The 26,855-nt window shown below is 64.4% G+C and overlaps 3 protein-coding genes across 3 annotated transcripts; 2 read left to right on the forward strand and 1 right to left on the reverse strand.

Annotated features, from left to right (window-relative positions):
- Positions 1–152: 152 nt before the first annotated feature.
- Positions 153–4,676, forward strand: YPEL3 (yippee like 3). The gene is made up of 5 exons (XM_037898822.2): positions 153–308; positions 1,785–1,976; positions 2,955–2,998; positions 3,334–3,442; positions 4,092–4,676. The coding sequence occupies exons 2-5, from the start codon at positions 1,860–1,862 to the stop codon at positions 4,179–4,181; spliced, it is 360 nt and encodes a 119-aa protein (XP_037754750.1). The 5' UTR covers positions 153–308; positions 1,785–1,859; the 3' UTR covers positions 4,182–4,676.
- Positions 4,677–6,374: 1,698 nt separating this feature from the next.
- On the forward strand, positions 6,375–16,110 carry TBX6 (T-box transcription factor 6). Its single transcript, XM_037898646.2, is given in 9 exon segments — positions 6,375–6,902; positions 8,505–8,763; positions 10,874–11,141; positions 11,302–11,445; positions 11,535–11,605; positions 11,804–11,871; positions 12,044–12,266; positions 15,682–15,904; positions 15,906–16,110. Coding segments are annotated over 9 exon segments (1,458 nt in total). The 5' UTR covers positions 6,375–6,772; the 3' UTR covers positions 15,978–16,110.
- A 5,614-nt stretch (positions 16,111–21,724) lies between these two features.
- PPP4C (protein phosphatase 4 catalytic subunit) lies at positions 21,725–26,180 on the reverse strand. Its single transcript, XM_037898821.2, has 9 exons — positions 26,004–26,180; positions 25,615–25,717; positions 25,251–25,302; positions 25,087–25,137; positions 24,899–25,000; positions 24,632–24,805; positions 24,431–24,557; positions 23,983–24,172; positions 21,725–22,506 (listed from the first exon to the last, which is right to left on the reverse strand). Exons 2-9 carry the CDS (start codon positions 25,710–25,712, stop codon positions 22,377–22,379), a joined length of 924 nt encoding a protein of 307 aa, XP_037754749.1. The 5' UTR covers positions 25,713–25,717; positions 26,004–26,180; the 3' UTR covers positions 21,725–22,376.
- Between the last annotated feature and the right edge of the window lie 675 nt (positions 26,181–26,855).

Raw genomic sequence — 26,855 nt, forward strand, 5'->3', positions numbered from 1 at the left:
CGGCCCTCTCCACCACACACACACCAGCGGTGCTGCCCCTTTAAGACCCCCCCCCCGTTTATTCAAATCTGCCCTCTGGTTCCGCCGAGCTGCGCCTCATTTGCATGTCGCCGTCCCATTGGCGGCGGGGGGTGGTGCGGAGGCTGCTGGGAAGAGGGGGCGGGGGGGGTGCCAGCTGGTTTGTAAACAAGCCCTGGCGCCTGCGCTGAAGCCGCGGGGCTGGTGTCCGGGGGGGCCCCGCGCTGCGCCCCCGCCCGGCCCCTCACCCTCAGCTAGAGAACCCCGCCCGGCAGGGGCCAGGCCCACAGGTGAGGCGCGGGCGGGCCCCTTTTGGGGCCGGGGGGGGATCCGCGCGCGTGTCCGGTTCTGTGGGGGCCGGGAGGGGGGTTGCCTCTGGGCGGGGCTGCGGGTCCCCTGTGGACGCGGGGCCGACAGGGGTTCTTGGGGGCCGCAGGCACGTTTCCTGGGCCAGGGGCGGGCCATAGGGGCCCGGTCCCCTATAGATCGGCGGCCAGAAGGGCGGAGAGCCGGTCCCTTTCCGCCGTCCGGGGGGGGGGGCTATAGGGGGTGAATGGGCCCTTGGCTCGGTCCGGGCTATAGGGGCCGTGGCCCGTATGGATCGCGGCGGGCGGGGGCACTGCGGGGGCCCTATGGGGAGCTGCTAGGCGGGCAGGGGTCTGTAAGGGGGCTCCGGACCCTTCCCCCGTCCGTTCCCCTCCCCCTTTCCCCGGCGACTTCCCCCCTTGCCCCTCCGGTGGCTCCCCAGCGCCCCGGGGCGGCGGCGTCTCCCCCAGGGGCCTGCGCCGGCCTTTGCTGCCTTGCTGGGGGCAGGGGGCGCTGTGGGGCGGGAGGAGCCAAACCCCATGGGCGCCGGGACTCCTGGGTTCTCTGCCCGGCTCTGGGAGGGGAGTGGGGGGCTGGGAGCCAGGACTCCTGGGTTCTCTCCCCGGTGCTCCTACAGCCTCTGGACAGGCCGGGGTAACTGACGGGGCGAAGGGCGGCCGGGTGGATGGCACCAGCTGCTCTGGGAGGAACCACAGCAGCGGTTTGTTTAGATAACAGGTGGTAGGACCCAGTGCTGGGGGCACTGCTGCGGAGAAGCTCGCAGCACGGGGAGGCCCGGCGGGGGCGCTGCTGCGGAGAAGCTCGCAGCACGGGGAGCCCGGCTGGGGCACTGCTGCGGGGAAGCTGGCAGCATGGGGAGGCCTGGCGAGGGCACTGCTGCAGGGAAGCTCGCAGCACAGGAGGGGCGCGGCAGGGGCACTGCTGCGGGGAAGCTCGCAGCACGGGGGGCCCGGCGGGGGCACTGCTGCGGGGAAGCTGGAAGCACATGGAGGCCTGGCGGGGGCACTGCTGCGGGGAAGCTCGCAGCACGGGGGAGGCCTGGCGGGGGCACTGCTGCGGGGAAGCTGGCAGCATGGGGAGGCCTGGCGAGGGCACTGCTGCGGAGAAGCTCGCAGCTCGGGGAGCCCGGCTGGGGCACTGCTGCGGGGAAGCTGGCAGCATGGGGAGGCCTGGCGAGGGCACTGCTGCGGAGAAGCTCTCAGCACGGGGAGCCCGGCTGGGGCACTGCTGCGGGGAAGCTGGCAGCATGGGGAGGCCTGGCGAGGGCACTGCTGCGGGGAAGATCGCAGCACGGGGAGGCCTGGCAGGGGCACTGCTGTGGGGAAGCTCGCAGCACGGGGGGCCCGGCGGGGGCGCTGCTGCGGGGAAGCTGGCAGCTCGGGGGGCCCGGCGGGGGCACTGCTGCGGGGAAGCTCCCAGCTGCCTGTCTTGCTTTGCAGCGGCTGCTCCGCCCCGCGGGCCGCGCCCCGCCCAGCCGGAGTCTCGCCGGGGCCGGGCCGGTCCCGGGCGGCGCCATGGTCCGGCTCTCCAAGCCCAAGACCTTCCAGGCCTACCTGGACAACTGCCACCGCCGGTACAGCTGCGTGCACTGCCGGGCACATCTGGCCAACCACGATGACCTCATCTCCAAGGTCACTGCTGGGGGAAGCGCGCAGCCTGGGGGAGGGGAAGGGAAGTGGTTCCAGCGGTTCAAGTAAACAACAGGGGAAGTGGAGGGACAGGAGATGGGGGAGGTAAAATCCACAGGCTGCCGGTGCCCCTCACTCCTGCCCCCCCAGCTCCGCCGGTGCCCCTCACTCCCGACCCGCAGCCCCCTGCTAGCCCAGCCGTGCCCCCCAGCCCTGCCAGTGCCCCTCACTCCTGCCCCCCCAGCTCTGCCGGTGCCCCTCACTCCTGCCCCCCAGCTCCGCCGGTGCCCCTCACTCCTGCCCCCCTGCTCTGCCGGTGCCCCTCACTCCTGACCCGCAGCCCCCTGTCAGCCCAGCCCTGCCCCCCCCAGCTCTGCCGGTGCTCCTCACTCCCGACCCGCAGCCCCCTGTCAGCCCAGCCCTGCCCCCCCCCCAGCTCCGCCGGTGCCCCCCACTCCTGCCCCCCCAGCTCCGCCGGTGCCCCTCACTCCTGACCCACAGCCCCCTGTCAGCCCAGCCCTGCCCCCCCCAGCTCTGCCGGTGCCCCTCACTCCTGCCCCCCCAGCTCTGCTGGTGCCCCTCACTCCCGACCCGCAGCCCCCTGTCAGCCCAGCCCTGCCCCCCCCAGCTCTGCCGGTGCCCCTCACTCCTGCCCCCCCAGCTCCGCCGGTGCCCCTCACTCCCGACCCGCAGCCCCTGCCAGCCCAGCCCTGCCCCCCCCAGCTCTGCCGGTGTCCCTCTCTCCTGCCCCCCCAGCTCTGCCGGTGCCCCTCACTCACGACCCACAGCCCCTGCCAGCCCAGCCCTGCCCCCACCCCCCCCAGCTCAGCCAGTGCCCCCCACTCCCGTGGCTGCGGAGGGACAAATGAGTGTGAGCTGGTTAATAATTGATCTGTGCTCAGCGGGGGGGGGTCTTGGTCCCCGGCCTTGGCGTGGGCGGGGGCTCACTGGGTTTAACGACCCTCTTTTCTTTTATTCCAGTCTTTCCAAGGGAGTCAGGGAAGAGCTTATCTCTTCAACTCCGTGTGAGTACATGGGGGGAGGGGAGTGGGCACGGCAATGGGACCCAGGCGTCCGGGACGGCTCCCAGGGACCGGGAGGCCATGGGACCCAGGCGTCCGGGACGGCTCCCAGGGACCGGGAGGCCATGGGACCCAGGCGTCCGGGACGGCTCCCAGGGACCGGGAGGCCATGGGACCCAGGCGTCCGGGACGGCTCCCAGGGACCGGGAGGCCATGGGACTCAGGATCTGGGGATTTGTCCATGCAGGGCTCCCAGCCTGCTGGGGAGGGCGAGAGAGCCTGGGAGAGAGGGGTGGGACCCAGGTGTCCGGGCGTTGACCTCCCCCCCCCCCCTCCAGGGTGAATGTGGGGTGCGGGCCGGCTGAGGAGCGGGTGCTGCTGACAGGGCTGCACGCAGTGTCCGACATCCACTGCGAGAGCTGCAAAACCACGCTGGGCTGGAAATACGTGAGTGGGGGTCCCGGAGCCCCCTGCCCCCAGGGACCCCCGGCTCCCCACTGAGCTCCTCCACAGTGCCCCTGCCCCCAGGGACCCCCTGCTCCCCACTGAGCTCCTCCACGGTGCCCCTGCCCCCAGGGACCCCCTGCACCCCACTGAGCTCCTCCACGGTGCCCCTGCCCCCAGGGACCCCCTGCTCCCCACTGAGCTCCTCCACGGTGCCCCTGCCCCCAGGGACCCTCTGCTCCCCGCTGAGCTCCTCCACGGTGCCCCTGCCCCCAGGGACCCCCTGCTCCCCGCTGAGCTCCTCCACGGTGCCCCTGCCCCCAGGGACCCCCTGCTCCCCACTGAGCTCCTCCACAGTGCCCCTGCCCCCAGGGACCCCCTGAGCCCCTCCATCCAGAGAGCCCTTCCCCTCACTAACCCCCTGCCCTGACTGACACCCCATTATTCCCCAACCCTCCAGGTCCCCCCTCTGGCCTCCAGGGTCCCTCTGCCACCCCCCGACCCCCTGATCCTACCCCACCTCCTCCCAGACCCCCTGCCCCCCATACTCTGATCCTGCACCCCAGCCCTCCCGGCGCTGGTGCATGGGTCCTGGAGGGGGGCTGGGCCTGGGGGATCCCCCCCATGCTGACCCAGGCTCTGTCCCCCCCAGGAACAAGCCTTCGAGAGCAGCCAGAAGTACAAGGAGGGGAAATACATCATCGAGCTGAGCCACATGATCAAGGACAACGGCTGGGACTGACCCGGTCCCCCAGCCCCACTGCGCTGGGGGCGGGGCCTTGCACCACCGTTCCCACGGAAACCAGCCGCAAGGCGGGGCCTTGCAGCATCACTTCTAGGGAGCCTGCCTGAGGACCGGCTCCCGGCACCGTTTCCATGGAGACCCATCCCAAACCTGGGGACCACTTCACCGAAGGGGCGGGGCTTTGCTGCCCCCTCGCCTCAGCGATGAGCTCCGCCCCCGGAGTTTGCATGGGGACGTCACTGAACATTAATTAATGAGCGTTCTTGGGGGGGGGGGGGGGGGCGACAGGACACGCCTACCATTATGTGGGGGGTGGGGCAATGCTGCACTGTGATTGGCTGAGGGGGAGGGGCGGGTACTGCCCGGGGGGGGGCAGGAGCGGGGAGGGGGGATCCCCATTAGATGCTGCCCTGTGCTTGTGTCGTGGGGGGGGGTGCTGTACAGTGTTGAGTGTGAATCTGTCGTGTGTAAATAAATCAGCTTCAAATGTGAGTGCGGCCGTGTCTGCTCCTCGTCCAGCGGGGGGCGCTGTGGGGAGGGGGGGCTGGCTGTGGGGGGAGCTCCTGGCTACTCCAGCCTGGCCTCTCCCAGCAGGGGGCTGGCTGTGGGGGGAGCTCCCGGCTACTCCAGCCTGGCCTCTCCCAGCAGGGGGCGCTGTGGGGAGGGGGGGCTGGCTGTGGGGGGAGCTCCCGGTTACTCCAGCCTGGCCTCTCCCAGCAGGGGGCTGGCTGTGGGGGGAGCTCCCGGCTACTCCAGCCTGGCCTCTCCCAGCAGGGGGCTGGCTGTGGGGGGAGCTCCTGGCTACTCCAGCCTGGCCTCTCCCAGCAGGGGGCTGGCTGTGGGGGGAGCTCCTGGCTACTCCAGCCTGGCCTCTCCCAGCAGGGGGCGCTGTGGGGAGGGGAGGCTGGCTGTGGGGGGAGCTCCCGGTTACTCCAGCCTGGCCTCTCCCAGCAGGGGGCGCTGTGGGGAGGGGGGCTGGCTGTGGGGGGAGCTCCCGGCTACTCCAGCCTGGCCTCTCCCAGCAGGGGGCGCTGTGGGGAGCTATAGGGTACCAGGGCCCCAAAGGGGCCTAGGAGAATCCACCCCAGCTTCAAAGGCTCCTGGGGAAACAGCCCTTTTGGCGGGGGGGGCGGGGGAATCACTACCCTGGTGAGGTGGGAGGGGGCGGGGCTGCAAAGGATCATGGGAGAGTGGTCTGGGCGAGTTGTCCTGGGGCAGTGGATGGCAGTCTGTGGGGCAGAGGGGCACCGGGAGGGCCCTGTGACACCGCCCCATTGGAGAAGTCCACGGGGATCAGGGATCCCAAAACACTTGGGGTGCATGTTTCCCCCCGGCGGAGTGGGGCACAGAGGGAGGGGCTGGGTTTTCCCTACATTGGACACCAGGGGGCGCCCAAGCCCCTTCTGCAGCACTAGGGAGCAGGCGAAACTCCCAGCCCTGCCGCGGCTGCTCTAACCCACCAGCCCCCCGCCCCCTCCCCTGTCCCATCCCAGAGCCGGGGAGAACCCAGGAATCCTGGCTCCCCGCCCCTCTTCCAGCTGTCTGGCACAGCTGTGAAAACAGCTGGATGACAAATGATTCCCCCGGCCCGTCCCCACAGCCTCGTAAACCCGGCCAGGATCAATCAAGCCACTTTGGAGCCAGGGTGTTAATTAGGCAATTAGGTTGCTTCAAGCGGGAGGAACCAGGGCTGGGCTAGCAGGGGGCTATGGGTTGGGAGTGGGGGGCACTGGCAGAGAAGGGGGGAGCCCAGGGCTGGGGGCTGCGGGGCGGGAGTGAGGGGCACCGGCAGGGCTGCGGGTCGGGAGTGAGGGGCACCGGCAGGGTGGCGGGGGGCTGCGGGTCGGGAGTGAGGGGCTCCGGCAGGGCAGGGGGGCTGCGGGTCGGGAGTGAGGGGCACCGGCAGGGCTGGCAGGGGGCTGCGGGTCGGGAGTGAGGGGCACCGGCAGGGCGGGGGGCTGCAGGTCGGGAGTGAGGGGCACCGGCAGGGCGGGGGGCTGCAGGTCGGGAGTGAGGGGCACCGGCAGGGCGGGGGGGCTGCGGGTCGGGAGTGAGGGGCACCGGCAGGGCTGGCGGGGGGCTGCGGGTCGGGAGTGAGGGGCACCGGCAGGGCAGGGGGGCTGCGGGTCGGGAGTGAGGGGCTCCAGCAGGGCGGGGGGCTGCAGGTCGGGAGTGAGGGGCACCATAGCTCCCAGGTCCTGCAGTTTTGTGCATCTGCCGCTTTCACTTCTCCCTGTGAAGTCCGCTCCGTCCCGCCCTCCGGCCGCTGCCCCCCAGGCTGCCCCCAGAGCCCCACCGCTGGGTCAGGCCCCCCCAGCCCCCTGCCTGCTCCGGCCCCTCCTGCTGGCGACGAGCCATTTGGGGTCTCACTTCAAAGTTCCTTGGGAGGCCCATAAATAGGGAGCTGCGCCCAGGAGAGCGTCCCAGAGCCCGGTCGGAGCAGCGCTGCGCCCCTGGGCCAGGAGAACCCAGGAGTCCGAGCTCCCAGCCCCCCGCTCTAACCACTAGCCCCCACTCCCCTCCCGGAGCCGGAGGGGACCCAGGAGTCCGGGCTCCGAGTCCCGCCAAGCCACTCGCCCGCCCCCGGGATGTACCATCCGGCGGAGCTCTTCCCCCAGTTCGGGGGGTCCTACCCGCTGCGCCCCGCTCCCCACGGGGGGCTGCCGGCTGGCTTCCCCCAGGGGCAGGCGGCGCCGTACGAAGGTTTCCGCTACCCAGGTGAGAGGGCCGGGGGCGGGGGCCGGGGGCGGCTCTGGGGAGACATGGGGGCGGGGAGCACAGGGAGGTGGGGGGAAGGGACACACGGATCTGGGGGGCCGCCGGGGAGCGCAGGTGGAGATGTGGGGGCGAGGGATCGGGGGTGAGGAGCAGGGGGGAGGTCGGCAGGGTCCGGGGGAGCTGAGAAGGGATTGCAGGCGGTGGGGGGGGGGGAAGGGGCAGCCCGGTGGGGATTCCTGGGGCACCGGGTGTCTGGAAAGCCCCCTGCCCAGCCCAACCCCCCCGGCTGACAGCTGGGCTCTTAGCACCAGATAGCGACCAACTGGCGGGGGCGGTCGGCGGCCAGATGTGAGATTCCTGGAGCCTCAGAGAGTGTGACCCCCCCATGGCCCTCAAGCCCGACCCCCCAGCCCTGCCGGTGCCCCTCACTCCCGACCCGCAGCCCCCTGCCCCCCAGCTCTGCCCCCCTCCAGCCCTGCCGGTGCCCCTCACTCCCGACCCGCAGCCCCCTGCCCCCCAGCTCTGCCCCCCCAGCCCTGCCGGTGCCCCTCACTCCCGACCCGCAGCCCCCCGCCACCCTGCCGGTGTCCCTCACTCCCGACCCGCAGCCCCCTGCCCCCCAGCTCTGCCCCCCCCCAGCCCTGCCGGTGCCCCTCACTCCCGACCCGCAGCCCCCTGCCAGCCCAGCCCTGCCCCCCCCAGCTCTGCCGGTGCCCCTCGCTCCCGACCCGCAGCCCCCTGCCCCCCAGCCCTGCCGGTGCCCCTCGCTCCCGACCCGCAGCCCCCTGCCCCCCAGCTCTGCCGGTGCCCCTCGCTCCCGACCCGCAGCCCCCTGCCCCCCAGCCCTGCCGGTGCCCCTCACTCCCGACCCGCAGCCCCCTGCCCCCCAGCTCTGCCCCCCCAGCCCTGCCGGTGCCCCTCACTCCCGACCCTCAGCCCCCTGCTAGCCCAGCCCTGCCCCCCCCAGCCCTGCCGGTGCCCCTCACTCCCGACCCGCAGCCCCCTGCCCCCCAGCTCTGCCCCCCTCCAACCCTGCCAGTGCCCCTCACTCCCGACCCGCAGCCCCCTGCCCCCCAGCTATGCCCCCCCAGCCCTGCCGGTGCCCCTCACTCCCGACCCTCAGCCCCCTGCTAGCCCAGCCCTGCCCCCCCCAGCCCTGCCGGTGCCCCTCACTCCCGACCCGCAGCCCCCTGCTAGCCCAGCCCTGCCCCCCCAGCTCTGCCGGTGCCCCTCGCTCCCGACCCGCAGCCCCCTGCTAGCCCAGCCCTGAGCCCCCCCAGCTCTGCCGGTGCCCCTCACTCCCGACCCTCAGCCCCCTGCCCCCCAGCCCTGCCGGTGCCCCTCACTCCCGACCCGCAGCCCCCTGCCCCCCAGCCCTGCCGGTGCCCCTCACTCCCGACCAGCAGCCCCCTGCCCCCCAGCCCTGCTGGAGCCCCTCCCTCCCGACCCGCAGCCCCCTGCCCCCCAGCTCTGCCCCCCTCAGCTCTGCCGGTGCCCCTCACTCCCGACCCGCAGCCCCTGCCCCCCAGCCCTGCCCCCCAGCCCTGCCGGTGCCCCTCACTCCCGACCCACAGCCCCTCTCTGACGGTCTCTCCCCCCCAGATCTCGACGGCGTCTCAGCCGCCAAGTTCGAGCCCTTCTGCCCCCCATTGGACCGAGCTGGGCGTCTCCTGGGCCCCTCCCCCGCGGGCCCCCCGCTGCCCCTGCCTGCCCCACCCCTGCCCTACGGGGGCGGGCAGCAGCTGCCCCCGGCCGAGCCGCCCCGGCTGCCCCCCAGCGTGCGGATGAGCCTGGAGAACCGGGAGCTGTGGAAACGGTTCTGCGCCGTGGGCACCGAGATGATCATCACCAAGTCGGGGCGGTAAGGGGGGGACCCAGGGCTCTTGGGGGGCAGTGGGGGGTCTCTGGGGGGTCCATGGGGGGGAAGAGTCCAGGGGGGTCCCCGGGGTGGGGGGTCTGTGGGGGAGGGACGGGTCCATGGGGGGGCTGTGGAGTGGGGGAGTCTATGGGGGAGGGGAGGGTCTCTGGGGGGGTCTCCGGGGTGGGGGATACGTGGGGGGGGGAGGGAAGGGTCCCAGGGGGGTTCTGGGGGGGGAGGTCCATGGGGGGGCCGTGGGGGCGGGAAGGGTTCGTGGGGGGGTCTCCGGGGTGGGGGACTCTTGCTGCCCCGTATCCCTCCACCCACATCTAGTTCCTCCTTCTCATGTCCTGCCCTCTGTGTCGCCCCGTGGCCTCTGCCCCATAGAGTCCTATCACCCCTGTATCCCTCCGCCCCCTGTGGGCTGCCCGCCGAGACAATATTCCTCCATGTAGAGCCCATGTCCCGTCCATATCCCTCCGCCCCATGGAGCCCCCCTGGTATCCCTCTGCCCCCCACATTGCCCTTCACACCTCATGCCTCCGCCTGGCGGAGCCCTTCACACCCCGTATCCCTCCGCCCCATGGAGCCCCCCTGGTATCCCTCTGCCCCCCACATTGCCCTTCACACCTCATGCCTCCGCCCGGCGGAGCCCTTCACACCCCGTATCCCTCCGCCCCATGGAGCCCCCCTTGTATCCCTCTGCCCCACATTGCCCTTCACACCCCATCCCTCCTCCCCATGGAGCCCTTCACACCCCGTATCCCTCCACCCCATGGAGCCCCCCTTGTATCCCTCTGCCCCCCACATTGCCCTTCACACCCCATCCCTCCTCCCCATGGAGCTCTTCACACCCCATCCCTCCTCCCCATAGAGCCCTTCACACCCCGTATCCCTCCACCCCACATTGCCCTTCTCACCCCATCCCTCCTCCCCATGGAGCCCTTCACACCCCGTATCCCTCCACCCCATGGAGCCCCCCTCCTATTCCTCTGCCCCACATTGCCCTTCACACCTCATCCCTCCGCCCCATGGAGCTCTTCACACCTCATCCCTCCGCCCCATGGAGCTCTTCACACCCCGTATCCCTCCACCCCACATTGCCCTTCACACCACATATCCCTCCACCCCATAGAGCCCTTCACACCCTGTATCTCTCCACCCCACATTGCCCCTCACACCCCGTATCCCTCCGCCCCATGGAGCCCCCCTCGTATCCCTCTGCCCCACATTGCCCTTCACACCCCATCCCTCCTCCCCATGGAGCTCTTCACACCCCGTATCCCTCCACCCCACGTTGCCCTTCACACCCCATCCCTCCTCCCTATGGAGCCCTTCACACCCCATATCCCTCCACCCCATGGAGCCCCCCTCCTATTCCTCTGCCCCACATTGCCCTTCACACCCCATCCCTCCGCCCCATGGAGCTCTTCACACCCCATATCCCTCCACCCCATGGAGCCCTTCACACCACATATCCCTCCTCCCCATAGAGCCCTTCACACCCCGTATCCCTCCACCCCACATTGCCCTTCACACCCCATCCCTCCTCCCCATAGAGCCCTTCACACCCCGTATCCCTCCACCCTATGGAGCCCCCCTCCTATTCCTCTGCCCCACATTGCCCTTCACACCTCATCCCTCCACCCCATGGAGCTCTTCACACACCATATCCCTCCTCCCCATAGAGCCCCTCACACCCCGTATCCCTCCACCCCACATTGCCCTTCACACTGCTTATCCCTCCTCCCCATAGAACCCTTCACACACCATATCCGTCCACCCCATAGAGCCCTTCACACCCTGTATCTCTCCACCCCACATTGCCCCTCACACCCCTTATCCCTCCTCCCCATAGAGCCCTTCACACCCTGTATCCCTTCACACCCATGGAGCCCCCCTCGTATCCCTCTGCCCCACATTGCCCTTCACACCCCATATCCCTCTGCCCCATAGAGCCCTTTTCACCCCATATCCCTCCTCCCCATAGAGTGGTTCCCACCCCATATCGCTCCACCCCATGGAGCCCCCCTGGTATCCCTCTGCCCACAGTGCCCTCCACACCCGTACCCCCGGCCCCGTCGAGCCCCTCACGCCCCCGTGCCCCCCGCAGGCGGATGTTCCCCCAGCTGAAGGTCTCGGTGACGGGGCTGGACCCCGAGGCGAAGTATCTACTCCTGGTGGACGTGGCGCCGGCCGGGGCCTCGCGCTTCAAGTGGCAAGGCCAGCGCTGGGAGGCCAGCGGCAAGGCCGAGCTGCCCCCCCCCGACCGGGTCTACATCCACCCTGACTCCCCGGCCTCGGGCGCCCACTGGATGCGCCAGCCCGTGTCCTTCCACCGCCTCAAGCTGACCAACAACACGCTGGACCCCCATGGCCACGTAAGTGGGCAGGGGCGGGGCAAAGAGAGTGTGGGAGGGGCTTAGGACAGTGGGGGCGGAGTCGAGGGAGAAGAGGGGAAGGGCTTAGGGTGGCGAGGGATGGGAGCAGGGGGCTGTGCGGGGTGGGGGTGCCCATGTCTAACCCCTCTCTCCTCCCCAGCTGATCCTGCACTCCATGCACCGTTACCAGCCCCGCGTGCACGTGGTGGGAGCGGGGGGGCCGGGGGGGCGTGGGGGGGGCTGCGCCTCCTTCACCTTCCCTGAGACGGCCTTCCTCACCGTCACCGCCTACCAGAGCCCCAAGGTGAGCCCCCCCTCCTGCCCCCTCGCTTCCGACCGCCCCACTGCCCCCCACAGGGCTCTCAGCCCCCTCTTCCCTCGTCCCCCCTCCAGATCACCCAGATGAAGATTGAGAGTAACCCCTTCGCCAAAGGCTTCCGGGAGAACGGCATGAACAGCAAGAGGTGCCGGGGGGCACAAGGAAGGGGGGTGAGGTGGAGGGGGCTGCGGGGTACTAGGATGGGAGAGGCGAGCTGGGGGGCACCAATTGGGGGAGCCTTGGGGGGATGTGAAGGGGAGGGTGGGCACTGGAGGGAGGCCGGATCGGGTGGGGCGGTGGAGCCATCAGCCCAGTAACCTCCCAACTCTCTCCTGCCCCCCAGGGAGCGAGATGCCCGGATCAAGAGGAAGATGAGGGGCGATGTGGCCGAACCTACCAGGAATGAGGCTGGTATGGGACCCCCAACCCTCCCACTGCACCCCCACTCATTGCCCCCTCTCCCCCTCCATCCTGCCTCATGCACCACCCCTTTCCTCATCCCAGTGCCCCCCCCCCTCATTGCCCCACTCCCCACTCTTCCAGCCCCCACCAACATTAACCATTCCCATCTTTCCTCCCCCAGATTGCAAGCGAGGTCCCTGTGACTCCACACAGGGCCCCCCCCCAGAACCACCGGCCCCCCCTGACTGCTCCTTCCACCCCATCTCCTCCTCCTACCCTCCTGGCGGGAGTGAGGAGCTGGGGTGCCCCCTAGGGGGGGTGAACCCCAGTGCCGAGGCGTACGTCCAGCATCCAGCCGCCTTCCACGGCCTGCAGCCTCCCCAGGGGCCCGCTGGCTATGCCAGGTGAGAGCACGGACCATGCTGGGCATCAGAGGTCATGGGGGCAGGGGAGGGACTCTGACCTACACCCATGAGGTGGGGGATCCAGGGGTCAGAGGTCATGGGCAGGTCATGAATTGTTTGTCAAAAAAGTGCAGTTTCTGCAAAAATCTAAAAAAGCTGGAAATTTCCAGTTGTTGCCCAAAAATTTTGACTGTCCCTCAGGGACAATTGGAAAGGATTCAGGTTCGGTTCGCTATCCCGTCATGAATCAGCCGATTGTGACATCACTCTGCATTTCCCTAGTGTGGTGCCATGCCTTCTGGGAGCTGTAGTTCCGACCCCCTATGGGCTGAGCTCCCTGGAGGACTACAACTCCCATAATGCAATGCCAAGCAGTGTGGTGCATCATGGCAGATGAAGTGCAATCGGGGAGCCTGGCCCATAGAAGACAAAGGGGCCATCCTGTATCTGAACTACACCCCCCCATAGTGCACCGAGTCCCATGCCTCCAAAGAAGCACCAAGCCGAGCTCATGGGCACTTGCACCATTTCATAGTGGGAGATGTAGTTCTCACTTTGGGCCCGGGGCAGCCAGCCAATGGGAGCAGAGGGGTGGACCCATTCAAGTCACCAGGGCCTGATGAAACGCATCCTAGAATACTCAAGGAGCTGACTGAGGAGGTATCTGAGCCATTAGCAATTATCTTGGAAAAGTCATGGAAGATGGGAGAGATTCCAGAGGACTGGAAAAGGGCAAATCTAGTGCCCATCTATAAAAAGGGGAATGAGGACAACCTGGGGAATTACAAACCAGTCAGCTTAACTTCTGTACCCAGAAAGATAATGGAGCAAATAATTAAGCAATCAATTTGCAAACACCTAGAAGATAATAAGGTGATAAGCAACATTCAGCATGGATTTGTCAAGACCAACCGGACAGCTTTCTTTGACAGGGTAACAAGCCTTGTGGATGGGGGGTGTTAAGGAAAAGTTAACACATGTGAATCCATTTTGGTTTGGGGCCCACCATTGTCTAAAATGTCCTACCAGGTGTAATTCGTAGCATTTATGTGCGTGTCCTACCAGGTATGATTCACAGCAGTTGTGTGCATGTCCTCTCAGGTATAATTCGTAACAGGGGAAGCGGTAGATGTGGTATATCTTGAGTTTAGTAAGGCTTTTGATACTGTCAGGCATGACCTTCTCATAAACAAACTAGGGAAATGCAGCCTAGATGGAGCTACTATAAGGTGGGTGCAAAACCGGTTGGAAAATCGTTCCCAGAGAGTACTTATCAGTAGTTCACAATCATGCTGGAAGGGCATAACGAGTGGGGTCCCAGGGATCGGTTCTGGGTCCGGCTCTGTTCAATATCTTCATCAGTGATGTAGATAACAGCATAGGGAGTACACTGATAAAGTTTGCAGATGATACCAATCTGGGAGGGGTTGCAAGTGCTTTGGAAGATGGGATTAAAATTCAAAATGATCTGACTGGAGAAATGGCCTGAAGTAAATAGGATGAAATTCAATAAGGACCAATGCAAAGTGCTCCGCTTAGGAAGGAACAATCCGTTGCACGCATACAAAATGGGCAATGATGGCCTAGGCAGGAGCACTGCGGACAGGGATCTGGGGCTCACAGTGGATCACAAGCTAAATATGAGTCAACAGGGTAACATTGCTGCAAAAAAAGCAAACCTCATTCTGGGCTGTGTCAGCAGGAGCGTTGTACGCAAGACACGAGAAGTGATTCTTCCGCTCTGCTCCGCACTGATTAGGCCTCAACTGGAGTCTTGTGTCCAGTTCTGGGCACCACATTTCAGGAAGGATGTGAACAAATGGGAGAGAGTCTGGAGAAGAGCAACAAAAACGATTCAAGGTCTAGAAACCATGAGCTGGGAGGGAAGATTGAAAACACGGGGTTGTTTAGTCTGGAGAAGGGGAGACGGAGAGGGGCCGTGAGAACAGGTTTCGGGTACGTAAAAGGTTGCTCCAAGGAGGCGGGAGCAGAATTGGTCTGAACCTCTGAGCACAGGACAAGACGCCATGGGCTGCAATAGCAGCCAGGGGAAACTTCCCGGCTGGCCGGGTGGTGAGGCGCTGGGATCCATTGCCCGGGGGGTTGTGGAGTCTCCATCACTGGGGATCTTTAAGAGCCGGCTGGACACACCCCGGCCAGGGAGGGGCTAGAGAAGTAGCCCTGCCAGGCGGGCCGGGGGCTGGCCTGGGTACCCCCCGCGGCCGGGGATTCCCTCCCCTCCCCAGCCCTATTGGGCTGTTCCATTGTCCTACTGCCCCCCCGCCTCTGCTGGGCTGGTCCATCGCTGTTCCCTTCCCCTCCCCTGCTGGGCTGTTCCCTTCCCCTCCCCCGTATGGCACCTGACAGGCTGTCCCTTCCCCTCCCCCGTATGGCACCTGACAGGCTGTTCCCTTCCCCTCCCCCGTATGGCACCTGACAGGCTGTCCCTTCCCCTCCCCCGTATGGCACCTGACAGGCTGTTCCCTTCCCCTCCCCCGTATAGTACCTGACAGGCTGTTCCCTTCCCCTCCCCTGCTTGGGCTGTTCCCTTCCCCTCCCCCGTATGGCACCTGACAGGCTGTTCCCTTCCCCTCCCCCGTATAGTACCTGACAGGCTGTTCCCTTCCCCTCCCCCGTACGGCACCTGACAGGCTGTTCCCTTCCCCTCCCCTGCTTGGGCTGTTCCCTTCCCCTCCCCCGAATGGTACCTGACAGGCTGTTCCCTTCCCCTCCCCCATATAGTACCTGACAGGCTGTTCCCTTCCCCTCCCCCGAATGGTACCTGACAGGCTGTTCCCTTCCCCTCCCCTGCTTGGGCTGTTCCGTTCCCCTCCCCCGTACGGCACCTGACAGGCTGTTCCCTTCCCCTCCCCCGTATGGCACCTGACAGGCTGTTCCCTTCCCCTCCCCCGTATGGCACCTGACAGGCTGTTCCCTTCCCCTCCCCTGCTTGGGCTGTTCCCTGCCCCTCCCCCGTATAGTACCTGACAGGCTGTTCCCTTCCCCTCCCCCGTATGGCACCTGACAGGCTGTTCCCTTCCCCTCCCCCCGTATAGTACCTGACAGGCTGTTCCCTTCCCCTCCCCCGTATGGCACCTGACAGGCTGTTCCCTTCCCCTCCCCCGTATGGCACCTGACAGGCTGTTCCCATCCCCTCCCCCGTATAGCACCTGACAGGCTGTTCCGTTCCCCTCCCCCATATAGTACCTGACAGGCTGTTCCCTTCCCCTCCCCCGTACGGCACCTGACAGGCTGTTCCCTTCCCCTCCCCCGTACGGCACCTGACAGGCTGTTCCCTTCCCCTCCCCTGCTTGGGCTGTTTCGTTCCCCCCTCCTGCTATGGTCGCTGACAGGCTGTTCCATTATCCTCCCCCTGCTGGGCTGTTCCATTAACCTCCCTCCTCTCTCTCCCCAGCTCGCCCTGTGCTGCCCCTGAAGCAGCTGCTGCCCCGAAGCCCGTGGGGGACCCCGGCTGCCCCCCTGCCAAGCCACCCCCTGACCAATCAAACTGCAGAACCACCAGCGCCCCGCCCCTCACCTACCCCCCCTACGGGCTGGACGTCGGCTGCCTGCTGGGGGCAGGGCTGGACGGCCCCCCCGCACCTGAACTCCGCTTCCCCCCCTTCCTGCCCTGCCCGCCCCCCCCGCCTCTATGCCCCGCCTGGCCCCCCTGCTGGCTACCTCGAGGGGGGCAGCAAGGGCCTCTTCTGAGGGCTGGGCTCCCCCCCAGCTGTCACCCCACTCTCCATGGGGCTGCCCCCTCACCCAGGGGAGCACCCCCCCAACTGCGACTGACTTATTTATTCCAAGGGGGAGCCAGACCCTTCCCTGCAGCTACTGGATGCGGGCAGAGAGATGGGGTGAAATGTGCACCCCCCCATCCTGCCCCAGAGCCCTTGCCCTCTCATTATCTGCCTCCCCCCTACCCCTATTCCTCCCCCAGTTATCTGCCCCCTGCACAGCAACCCTGCTATCGCTGCTTCCCTGTTATCTGCTCCTCCCCAGCCATGGTCCCCTACATCCTCTGTCCCCTCCCCCAATGGCTGATTTGGAGAGGGTATGTGCAAACATGGGGGCATCTCCCACCCTTTTAAAAAAACAATACAAAGCAAGTCACTCAATCAATAAAGCTGGGAAGGCAGCAAAGCGGCATCCGTGTGTCCATCGGGGATGGGGGGGATCTGTGTGTCGGGGGGGGGTCCTGCATGTGTGTCTGTCCTGGGGAAACCGTCCAAGGAAGACAGATGTTCCTGGCTGGGGATTTGTGGCTCGGGAGAACATGCTGCAAGGGGGCCCAGGCTCACAGGCCCGGAGCCAGGGCACGAGGCACGGCTCTAAGATAGGCTTGGCTCGGCAGGCGCCAGGCCAGCACTACGGCGTGGGCTCTCAGATACTCGCTGACTTCGGGACCTCGGAAGCTGGCTGAAGGAGGAGAATGGCCGAGCCCTTGGCTCTGTGCTCTTTGCTGATAGCTCGGAAGAAAATGAGCTCGGAAGCTCACGGCTCAATGTCCTAGCAGGTACAGCACAAGCCGGGGTATTTGTGGGTGTCGGCTACAGGCCATCACACCACAGTGAGGAACAGGCTGAGCAGCTCCTTATACACCTCCCTATAATGTGTAGGAGAAAAGCCGGGTGCTCATGGGGGACTGCCGTCTGCGTGACACCCGCTGGCAGCCTGGGAATTCATAGCTCACAATTTCCTAGCTCAAAAAGACGCAGCCAACCTGGGGGAATTCACCGTCAGACCTTGTCCTAACCGCTAAAGAGAAACTGACACAGAACTAAAACGGAAAGGTAGCTTAGGTACAAGTGATCATGTCTTGAGCAAATTTATGATGTGTGAGCAGAACAAAGTCCAGAATGGTACTAGATATTCTTGGCGCTTTAATACGGCCAATTTCACAAAGCTGACGACAATTATAAGCCCAGTGAGTGAGGAGGAAGAATTTAATCAGAAAAGGGTGAATGATAAGTTGGAATTATTTAAAAACACCTCACTAGAGACCCAAAAAGCCACAGTCGAGGAAAAAGACTCTGGTGGTTAAAAAAAACCTCCTGGCTGATTAGAGGGGAAGTAAAAGCAGCTATAAAAATAATATATACCAAATTGAAGAAGGGGGAAGTTGATAGTAATGAATGTAAATCAGAAGGAAGGAATTGCATAAAATTGATAAGGGAAGCCAAGGGGCACAAGGAGAAATCTATGGCCGGAAGACTTAAGGACAATAAGGAGCTTTTAAATATGTTGGGAACAAAAAGGATACTGACAATGGCATTGGTCCATGACTAGCTGGAAGTGGTAGAGCTATCAATAATAATGTAGAAAAGGCTGAAGTGTTCATTAAATATTTCTCTTCTGTATGTGGGGGAAAAACAAATGATGCTGTCTCATCACATGGTGATAACACTCGTTCTGTTCCATTAGTAGCAGTGGAGGATGTTAAGCTCCTAAAATTAGATATTTTTAAATCAACAACTCCAGATAATTTGCGTTCAGGAGTTTTAAAAGAGCTGGCTGAGATCACTGGACCATTAATGCTGATTTTCAGTAAGCCTTTGAGCACTGGGGAAGTTCCAGAAGTCTGGAACACAGTTAACATTGTGCAAATTTTGAAAAAGGGTAAATGGGCTGATTGGGTAATTATAGGCCTCCAAGTCACCTTGACATTGATCCCTGGCAAGATAATGGAGCAGCTGATCTAGGACTCGATGAATAAAGTATTAAAGGAGGGTAATGGACTAAATGCAAGTCAACATGGGCTCATGGCAAATAGATCCTGTTAAACTAATTTGATAAATGTTTCTGATGAGATGACAAGTTTGATTGACAGAGGTAATAGCGTTGACATAACATACTTAGACTCTGACTTGGTAGTGCACAGTGTTTTCACTAAAACCCTAGAACAATGTAAAATGAACATGGCCCACATTAAATGGATTAAAAAGTGGCTAACTTGTCTCAAAACGCAACTGCACATGGGGGATTGTTTCTAGTGGGGGTGGCAGGGACCCGTTCTTGGCCCTGTGCTATTTAACACTTTTCTCAGTGACTGGAAGAGAACAAAATCACTATTGATGAAGTTTGCAGCTGACCCAAACATTGGGGGTGGGAGGTGGGAAGTGTCGCAGAGCAGAGGTCACTGGTCCAGAGCCAGCTGGATCGCTGGGTAAACGAGCACAAGCAGACACTGGTTTAACCCAGCTCAATGTAAATGCCGGTCCCTGGGCAGGACGAGTGCCGGCTGCACTTACAGGCTGGGGGGCTCTGTTCTGGGGAGACAGAGGGGAGGCAGGGGTTAATCAGCAGAAGAAGAGCGCCCAGTGCAATGCTGGGGCCGAAGGGCCAATGCCATCCTGGGCTGTGCAAACGGGGATTTTCCCTCTGGATTCGGCCCTGGGGCGGCCGCGGCTGGGATCCCGGGGCCGGCTCTGGTGCCTGCAGTTCCAGGAGGATGTTGATCCATTGGAGGGGTCAGAGAAGAGCCCCGGGAAGGATGAAAGGATCAGAAACCTGCCCTCGAGGGAGAGGCTCCAGCTGTTCAGCTTAACGCAGAGCTGGCTCCAGGGTGACTGGAGCCCGGCCTGGCAGCACCTCCGTGGGGAACAGATCGTTACCTCATGGCTCGTCAGTCCCGCTGAGAAAGGTCTGACGCGCCCCAGCGGCAGGACGATCCCGGCCTGGAAAGAGGCTGTAAACATGGCCCAGGCAGAACCGCTCCCTCCGGGCCGACAGGAATTCTCCAGTGCTGGCGATGGCTCAGCCCAGCCGGGGGTTCTCGGGTCTGCTCCAGCCTATACAAGGGCTCACACCAGACGATCCACAGCCCTGGAGTCTATGAAACACAAGGGACCTCAAGGATGGACTAAATGAATTCTGTGCTTCAGTTTTCATGGCTGAGGATGTTATGGAGATTCCCAAACCTGAGCCGTCTTTTGTAGGCGACAAATCTGAGGAATTGTCACAGATTGAAGTGTCACTAGAGGTGGTTTTGGAATTAATTGAGAAACTGAACAGTGACAAGTCACTGGGACCAGATGGCATTCACCCAAGAACTCTGAAAGAACTCAAATGTGAAATTGTGGAACTATTAACTATAGTTTGTAACCTGCCCTTTAAATCAGCTACTGTACCCAATGACTGGAAGATAGCTAATGTAACGCCATAGAGGTGATCCTGGCAATTACAGACTGGTAAGTCTAACATCGGTACTGGGCAAAGTAGTTGAAACAATAGTAAAGAATAAAATTAACAAAAGTCAACATGGTTTCTGTAAAGGGAAATCATGTCTTACTAATCTATTTGAGGGGGTCAAACAAACATGTGGACAAGGGGGATCCAGTGGACACAGTGTACTTAGATTTCCAGAAAGCCTTTGACAAGGTCCCTCACCAAAGGCTCTTACGTAAATTAAGTTGTCATGGGATAAGAGGGAAGATCCTTTCATGGATTGAGACCTGGTTAAAAGACAGGGAACAAAGCGTAGGAATAAATGGTAAATTTTCAGAATGGAGAGCGGTAACTAGAGGTGGTCCCCAAGGGTCAGTCCTAGGACCAATCCTGTTCAACTTATTCATAAATGATCTGGAGAAAGGCGTAAACAGTGAGGTGGCAAAGTTTGCAGACGACACTAAACTACTTAAGATAGTTAAGACCAAAGCAGACTGCGAAGAACTTCAAAAAGATCTCACAAAACTAAGTGATTGGGCAACAAAATGGCAAATGAAATTTAACGTGGATAAATGTAAAACAATACACATTGGAAAAAGAACCCCAACTATACATACAATATGATGGGGGCTAATTTAGCTACAACTAATCAGGAGAAAGACCTTGGCGTCATCGTGGATAGTTCTCTGAAGACATCCACGCAGTGTGCAGCGGCAGACAAAAAAGCAAACGGGATGTTAGGAATCATTAAAAAGGGATCGAGAATAAGACGGAGAATATCTTATTGCCCTTATATAAATCCACGGTACGCCCACATCTTGAATACTGTGTACAGATGTGGTCCCCTCATCTCAAAAAAGATATACTGGCATTAGAAAAGGTTCAGAAAAGGGCAACTAAAATGATGAGGGGTTTGGAACGGGTCCCATATGAGGAGAGACTAAAGAGGCTAGGACTTTTCAGCTTGGAAAAGAGGACACTAAGGGGGGATAGGATAGAGGTCTATAAAATCATGAGTGGTGTGGAGAAAGTGAATAAGGAAAAGTTATTTACTTGTTCCCATAATATAAGAACTAGGGGCCACCCAATGAAATTAACGGGCAGCAGGTTTAAAACAAATAAAAGGAAGTTCTTCTTCACTCAGCGCAAAGTCAACCTGTGGAACTCCTTGCCTGAGGAGGCTGTGAAGGCTAGGACTATAACAGGGTTTAAAAGAGAACTGAATAAATTCATGGAGGGTAAGTCCATTAATGGCTATTAGCTAGGATGGGTAAGGAATGGCTTCCCTAGCCTCTGTTGGTCAGAGGGTGGAGATGGATGGCAGGAGAGAGATCACTAGATCATTACCTGTTAGGTTCACTCCCTCTGGGGCACCTGGCATTGGCCACGGTCAGCAGACAGGATATTGGGCTGGATGGACCTTTGGTCTGACCCAGTCTGGCCATTGTTATGTTCTCATGTTGCCAGTGCAACGCCCGATCCCACACTGCCAGGGACTGTGTACGCCCCACTGCCCTCTGCCAGGGCTCCCCTTTCTCTCCCCCCCTTCTTTTCTGTCTAGGGGACCAGCCATACCAGGTCCCAGCCTGGCAGCCTCCATGGGCCCAGCAGGCAGATGTGCAGGCCTGCCAGCTCGGTGAGCTGCCGCCAGGGGCACAGCTGGCTGAGGCAGCTGGCTCTGTGCCCAGGGCCGGGGGGTCTCCCATTTCCCCCTCACTGCCGCAGGCCCGGCCCCTCCCCAGACGCACTGGAGCGGCTGAGCGGAGGGGTTCAAACCCCGTCATGTTACATTGAAACGCTGCCGAACCCAGGGCAGGCTAAAGTCAGGCTACTGGGGGAGAAGCCAGGACTCCTGAGCTCGATCCCTGGCTCTGTGCTGCAGTGCCCCCACCCCCGGCACAGCCAAGGGAAATGACTCGGCCAGGTCTCCAGGAGGCACTCCTCAAAGAGACGAGCCAGCACTGGAAGGAATCCCTCCCAAATTACACACAGCCCCAACAACTGAATTACACACATTTCCCCTGGGGGGCGCCGGCTCCCATCTGGCCCCAGGGCTGGGACTGGCTGGCTCAGGGGGGTGGGAATGGGGCCTGGCGCCCAACCCCTCCAGCGAGTGCCAGCTTGGATCCAGGCCCAGGGCAGGGCACTGGCTGGGGGTTGGGGAATGGGACAGGAGCCTTTCCCGTCCCGGGGGCACTGGCTCCAGGGCAAGGAACTGGCCAGCTTGGGGGGAGGGGTGGGCAGGAATGGGACATGTGGGAGGGGACTAAACACTCACCACGTTTACATCCTTTGTACAAATGTCTTTATTTTTTTTTCTGTTTTTTTCCCCATTTTTATTAGAATTTTTTTTATCTAAAATGAACAAAAAGGCAAAAATTGGAAACAATAATTAAACTGAAGAAATAAAAATGCCAAGAGGAGACAGATCAGAAGGAAGGGCCCCTCCCCAGAGAGAAATGGGGGTGTAGGAATAGCCCCCCCTCCCCAAAGAGACTGGGTGGGTGGGGAAACTGGTCCCTCAGGAGAGATGAAGTTGTGGGGTGACCCACAGGGTAGTGGGATGTCCGGCTGGGTTGGGGTCTCCCCCCGATATGTGGGATCCAGTTTGGGAGGGCAGATGCTCTGCTGCAGCCACGCCGGGGCTGCAGGCTGCTGCGGGAAAGGGGCCCTGATATTAAATAAGAGACCGGGGACTGAAACCTGGAGAAATCAGCTGTCGATTTGGGGGTCCTGCAGAGGGGAAGGGGTAACACAGACTGGGAGGGAGACGGGGGCAGGGAGGTAACAGTCAGTTCATCTCAGAGCAGGACTGGATTCTGGACGGCCCCACGTTCAAGACACCCCAGGGAACGAGCAGGGCCAGGATCAGCCCCACAAGTGCCCCCAAACTCCCCAGCATGGGAAGCCAGGGGCTGCCTCAGCCCAGGTATGGGGAGGTCACAGGAAGTAGTCAGCGACGGGCTTCTTGGAGGGGATCCCCCGCGTTTCCTGGGGGGCAGCTTCAAAGATGATGAATTCCTTCTGCAAGTGCTCGTCCAGCTCCAGGATGGCGGCCACGTTCCCGCACCTGGGAGGATGCGGGGGGGGGGGTTTACATACAGCTCTGCCAGTGCCCCTCACTCCCGCCCCGCTGCCCCCTCCTAGCCCAGCCCTGGGCCCTTCCCCAGCTCTGCCGGTGCCCCTCACTCCCGCCCCGCAGCCCCCTGCTAGCCCAGTCCTTCCCCCGCAGCTCTGCCGGTGCCCCTCACTCCCGCCCCGCTGCCCCCTGCTAGCCCAGTCCTTCCCCCGCAGCTCTGCGGGTGCCCCTCACTCCCGCCCCGCTGCCCCCTGCTAGCCCAGTCCTGGGCCCTTCCCCAGCTCTGCCGGTGCCCCTCACTCCCGCCCCGCTGCCCCCTGCTAGCCCAGTCCTTCCCCCGCAGCTCTGCCGGTGCCCCTCACTCCCGCCCCGCTGCCCCCTGCTAGCCCAGTCCTTCCCCCGCAGCTCTGCCGGTGCCCCTCACTCCCGCCCCGCTGCCCCCTGCTAGCCCAGTCCTGGGCCCTTCCCCAGCTCTGCCGGTGCCCCTCACTCCCGCCCCGCTGCCCCCTGCTAGCCCAGTCCTTCCCCCGCAGCTCTGCCGGTGCCCCTCACTCCCGCCCCGCTGCCCCCTGCTAGCCCAGTCCTTCCCCCGCAGCTCTGCCGGTGCCCCTCACTCCCGCCCCGCTGCCCCCTGCTAGCCCAGCCCTGGGCCCTTCCCCAGCTCTGCCGGTGCCCCTCACTCCCGCCCCGCTGCCCCCTGCTAGCCCAGTCCTTCCCCCGCAGCTCTGCCGGTGCCCCTCACTCCCGCCCCGCTGCCCCCTGCTAGCCCAGCCCTGGGCCCTTCCCCAGCTCTGCCGGTGCCCCTCACTCCCGCCCCGCAGCCCCCTGCTAGCCCAGTCCTTCCCCCGCAGCTCTGCCGGTGCCCCTCACTCCCGCCCCGCTGCCCCCTGCTAGCCCAGTCCTTCCCCCGCAGCTCTGCGGGTGCCCCTCACTCCCGCCCCGCTGCCCCCTGCTAGCCCAGTCCTGGGCCCTTCCCCAGCTCTGCCGGTGCCCCTCACTCCCGCCCCGCTGCCCCCTGCTAGCCCAGTCCTTCCCCCGCAGCTCTGCCGGTGCCCCTCACTCCCGCCCCGCTGCCCCCTGCTAGCCCAGTCCTTCCCCCGCAGCTCTGCCGGTGCCCCTCACTCCCGCCCCGCTGCCCCCTGCTAGCCCAGCCCTGGGCCCTTCCCCAGCTCTGCCGGTGCCCCTCACTCCCGCCACGCTGCCCCCTGCTAGCCCAGTCCTTCCCCCGCAGCTCTGCCGGTGCCCCTCACTCCCGCCCCGCAGACCCCTGCTAGCCCAGTCCTTCCCCCGCAGCTCTGCCAGTGCCCCTCACTCCCGCCCCGCTGCCCCCTGCTAGCCCAGCCCTGGGCCCTTCCCCAGCTCTGCCGGTGCCCCTCACTCCCGCCCCGCTGCCCCCTGCTAGCCCAGTCCTTCCCCCGCAGCTCTGCCGGTGCCCCTCACTCCTGCCCCGCAGCCCCATGCGCTCACCGGTAGCAGTAGTTAGGGGCTGACCAGACGGTGAGCACGGTCTCGTTGAAGTGCCACTTGTAACCCTCCATCACCAGCTGGTGGGCGCGGCAGATCATGTCGATGTCATTAGAGGCGTTGAACTGGGCCACCACGTCGCTGCCGAAGAGGTACCCGGCGCCCCGCGGGCTCACGCCCCAGCCTGTCGTGTCTGCGGGGGGGCAGTGGGGTGAAAGGCCAGCCCTGCCCCTCTCGGTGACCCGCCTCCGTCAGCTCCCCCATCCCCATATAAACCCTGCCACGCCACACCGCACCCGCCTCCCCCTTATCGCATCCCTGGACCTTTGCTGTGGCCCCCGCAGTCGCAACCCCTGTAACCCACCCACTCTCCCACCATGCAGACCCATCCCCCACCGCCTCCCTGCCGCAGCTGACCCCTCCCGCCCTGCTCCTGGCTGCCCCACCATACCTTCGGGGTCAGACCAGAGCAGGTCGCACATGGGCCCGTCGTGCGGCACCTCCTGCTTGCGATCGATCGTGCGGATCTGATCCAGCGTCTGGATGGATGGGGAGAGGCCCCCGTGGACGCAGAAGATCTGCAGGGGATGGGAGAAGAGGTTAGGAACCCAGGAGTCCTGGCCCTCAGCTCCCGCCTCCCGGCCTGGCGCACCTTGCCGTCAATGATGGCCGACAGGCTGAGGTAGTCGAAGATCTCGGTGCAGTAACGCCACACGGTGACCGAGCCGTACTTGCGCAGACACTCGTCGTAGAAGCCGTACACCTGGGTGATCTGCCGGCTCTCGTGGTTGCCCCGGATCAGGGTGATGCGGTCGGGGTAGCGCACCTGGGGAGGGGAGGGGTTAGCAGTGGTCCAGGGCCTTGGCTAGCGGGGGCTGGGCAGTGGCAGAGGGGGTCACGGGGCGGTGGGGGGGCTCACCTTGAGCGCCAGCAGCAGCAGGAAGGTCTCCACACTGTAGAAGCCTCGATCCACAAAGTCGCCCATAAAGAGGTAATTGGTCTCCGGGACGTCACCCCCGACCTGCGGGGAGAGGGCAGGGAGGGGCTGATGGGACAGCAGGGGGCAGCGCATAGGGGGCTGATGGGACAGTGGGGGTCTCTACTCACCCTGAACAGCTCCTTGAGGTCATAGAACTGACCGTGGATGTCCCCACACACCTGGGGGGAGCAGAGACGTTAGGGGATGGGCTGCGACCCCGGGATCCCCTCCCCGCTGCCACCCAACCCCCGCCCCGCCCCTGAACCTCCCCCCCCGCACGGCCCCCACTCACTGTCACAGGAGAATCCACCCGCTGCACGTTGCTTTCCTCCACCAGGATCTCCCTGCCCCGCGGAAAGGAACAGATCAGGAAACGGGCCCCCCGAGTGCCCCTGCTCCCACCGCGCGGCCCAGAAGGGCCCCCCCGAGGGCCCCGCCCCGAGGGCCCCCCCCCAGTGCCCACCCGCCCCAGTGCTCCGGCCCCGCCCCCACCGGCCCCGAGGGGCCCCCCCCAGTGCTCCGGCCCCGAGGGCCCCCCCCCAGTGCTCCGGCCCCGCCCCCACCGGCCCCGAGGGGCCCCCCCAGTGCTCCGGCCCCGCCCCCCCCGGCCCCGCGGGGCCCCCCCAGGGCCCGCCCCCCAGGGCCCCGGCGCTCACCGGGCCTTGGCGCACAGCGCCTTCACCTCGCTCTCCTTGATGAGCTCGCAGCGCCGGAGCTGCTCGATCTGCCGGTCCAGGTCGCTGATCTCCGCCATGGCTCCTGCGCAGAGCGGGGGTCAGCGGGGGCCCCCCAGGACTCCCCCCCCCCGTCCCCCCCGTCCGGGCCGGACTCCCCCCCCCCGTCCCCCCTCCCGGGCCGGACTCCCCCCCCCGTCCCCCCTCCCGGGCCGGACTCCCCCCACCGCCCCCCGTCCCCCCCCCCCTCCGGGCCGGACTCCCGCCCCCCAAGCTCCCCCCCCCGGGCCTGGCCAGACTCCTCCCAACCCCCCCGGCCGCGCCGGACTCCCCAAGCTCCCCCCGGCCGCGCCGGGCGCCCCCCCCCTCACCTGGGGCTCCGTCCCCGGCTCCGAGCGCGGCTGGCCCCGCCCCCTCCCGGCGCCAACGTCACTTCCCCGCCGGAAAACGAAAGCCAGAGACAGGATAGGAAGTGACGTCACAACCACGGGAGACGAGGAGGCACCGGAAGCTGCCCTTGGTGACGTAGACGGAAATGACGCGCGAAGAGACCAATACACCGGCTCAAGAGGCGGGAAATGACATCACCGAGGGGGGCAGCGCCGGTAAGGGAGCCGGAAATGACGTATATGTCCCCGCCCCTTCCGCTGAGTCCCCCTGGCAACGCCCCGTCCCGCCCCTGTCCCCGGGATACGGACCCCGCCCCCCCCCGCGGGGAGCTCGTGGGTGCCTCAGTTTCCTCATCGCACAAAACCGAACCCCGCCCCCCGGCCCCGCCCCAGGCAGGCGCTGGGGGGGCTCGGGGCTGGAGTAGAGGGTGGGGGGCGGCCCGGCCCCAGCCGGGGGGGCAGCGCAGGGCCCGGGGAGGGGGGCGCTGGCTCTGGGTGTTGCCAGGGGGCCGGCACAGGCCTGGCCCCAGCTCGGGGGGGGTGGGGGGGGGGTGGTCCCCGTTCAGGGTCGGCAGTGGGGGGCCTGGCCCCAGCTTGGGGGGGGGGGGGTCAGCCTGGGGCCCGGACCCACCGTGGGGGGGGGGGGTGAGGGTCGGCAGTAGGGGGGGGGGGCTGGCCCAAGCGTGGGGGGTGTGTGTGAGGGGGTGGGGGGTCAGCAGTGGGGGGCCTGGCCCCAGCGTGGGGGTGAGGGTGGGCAGTGGGGGGCCTGGCCCTAGTGTGTGGGGGGGGTGAGGGCCAGCCCGGGACCTGGCCCCAGCGTGGGGGTGGGGTGGG

This window comes from Chelonia mydas, chromosome 6 (assembly GCF_015237465.2).
Source record: "Chelonia mydas isolate rCheMyd1 chromosome 6, rCheMyd1.pri.v2, whole genome shotgun sequence".
Taxonomy (NCBI): Eukaryota; Metazoa; Chordata; order Testudines; family Cheloniidae; genus Chelonia; species Chelonia mydas.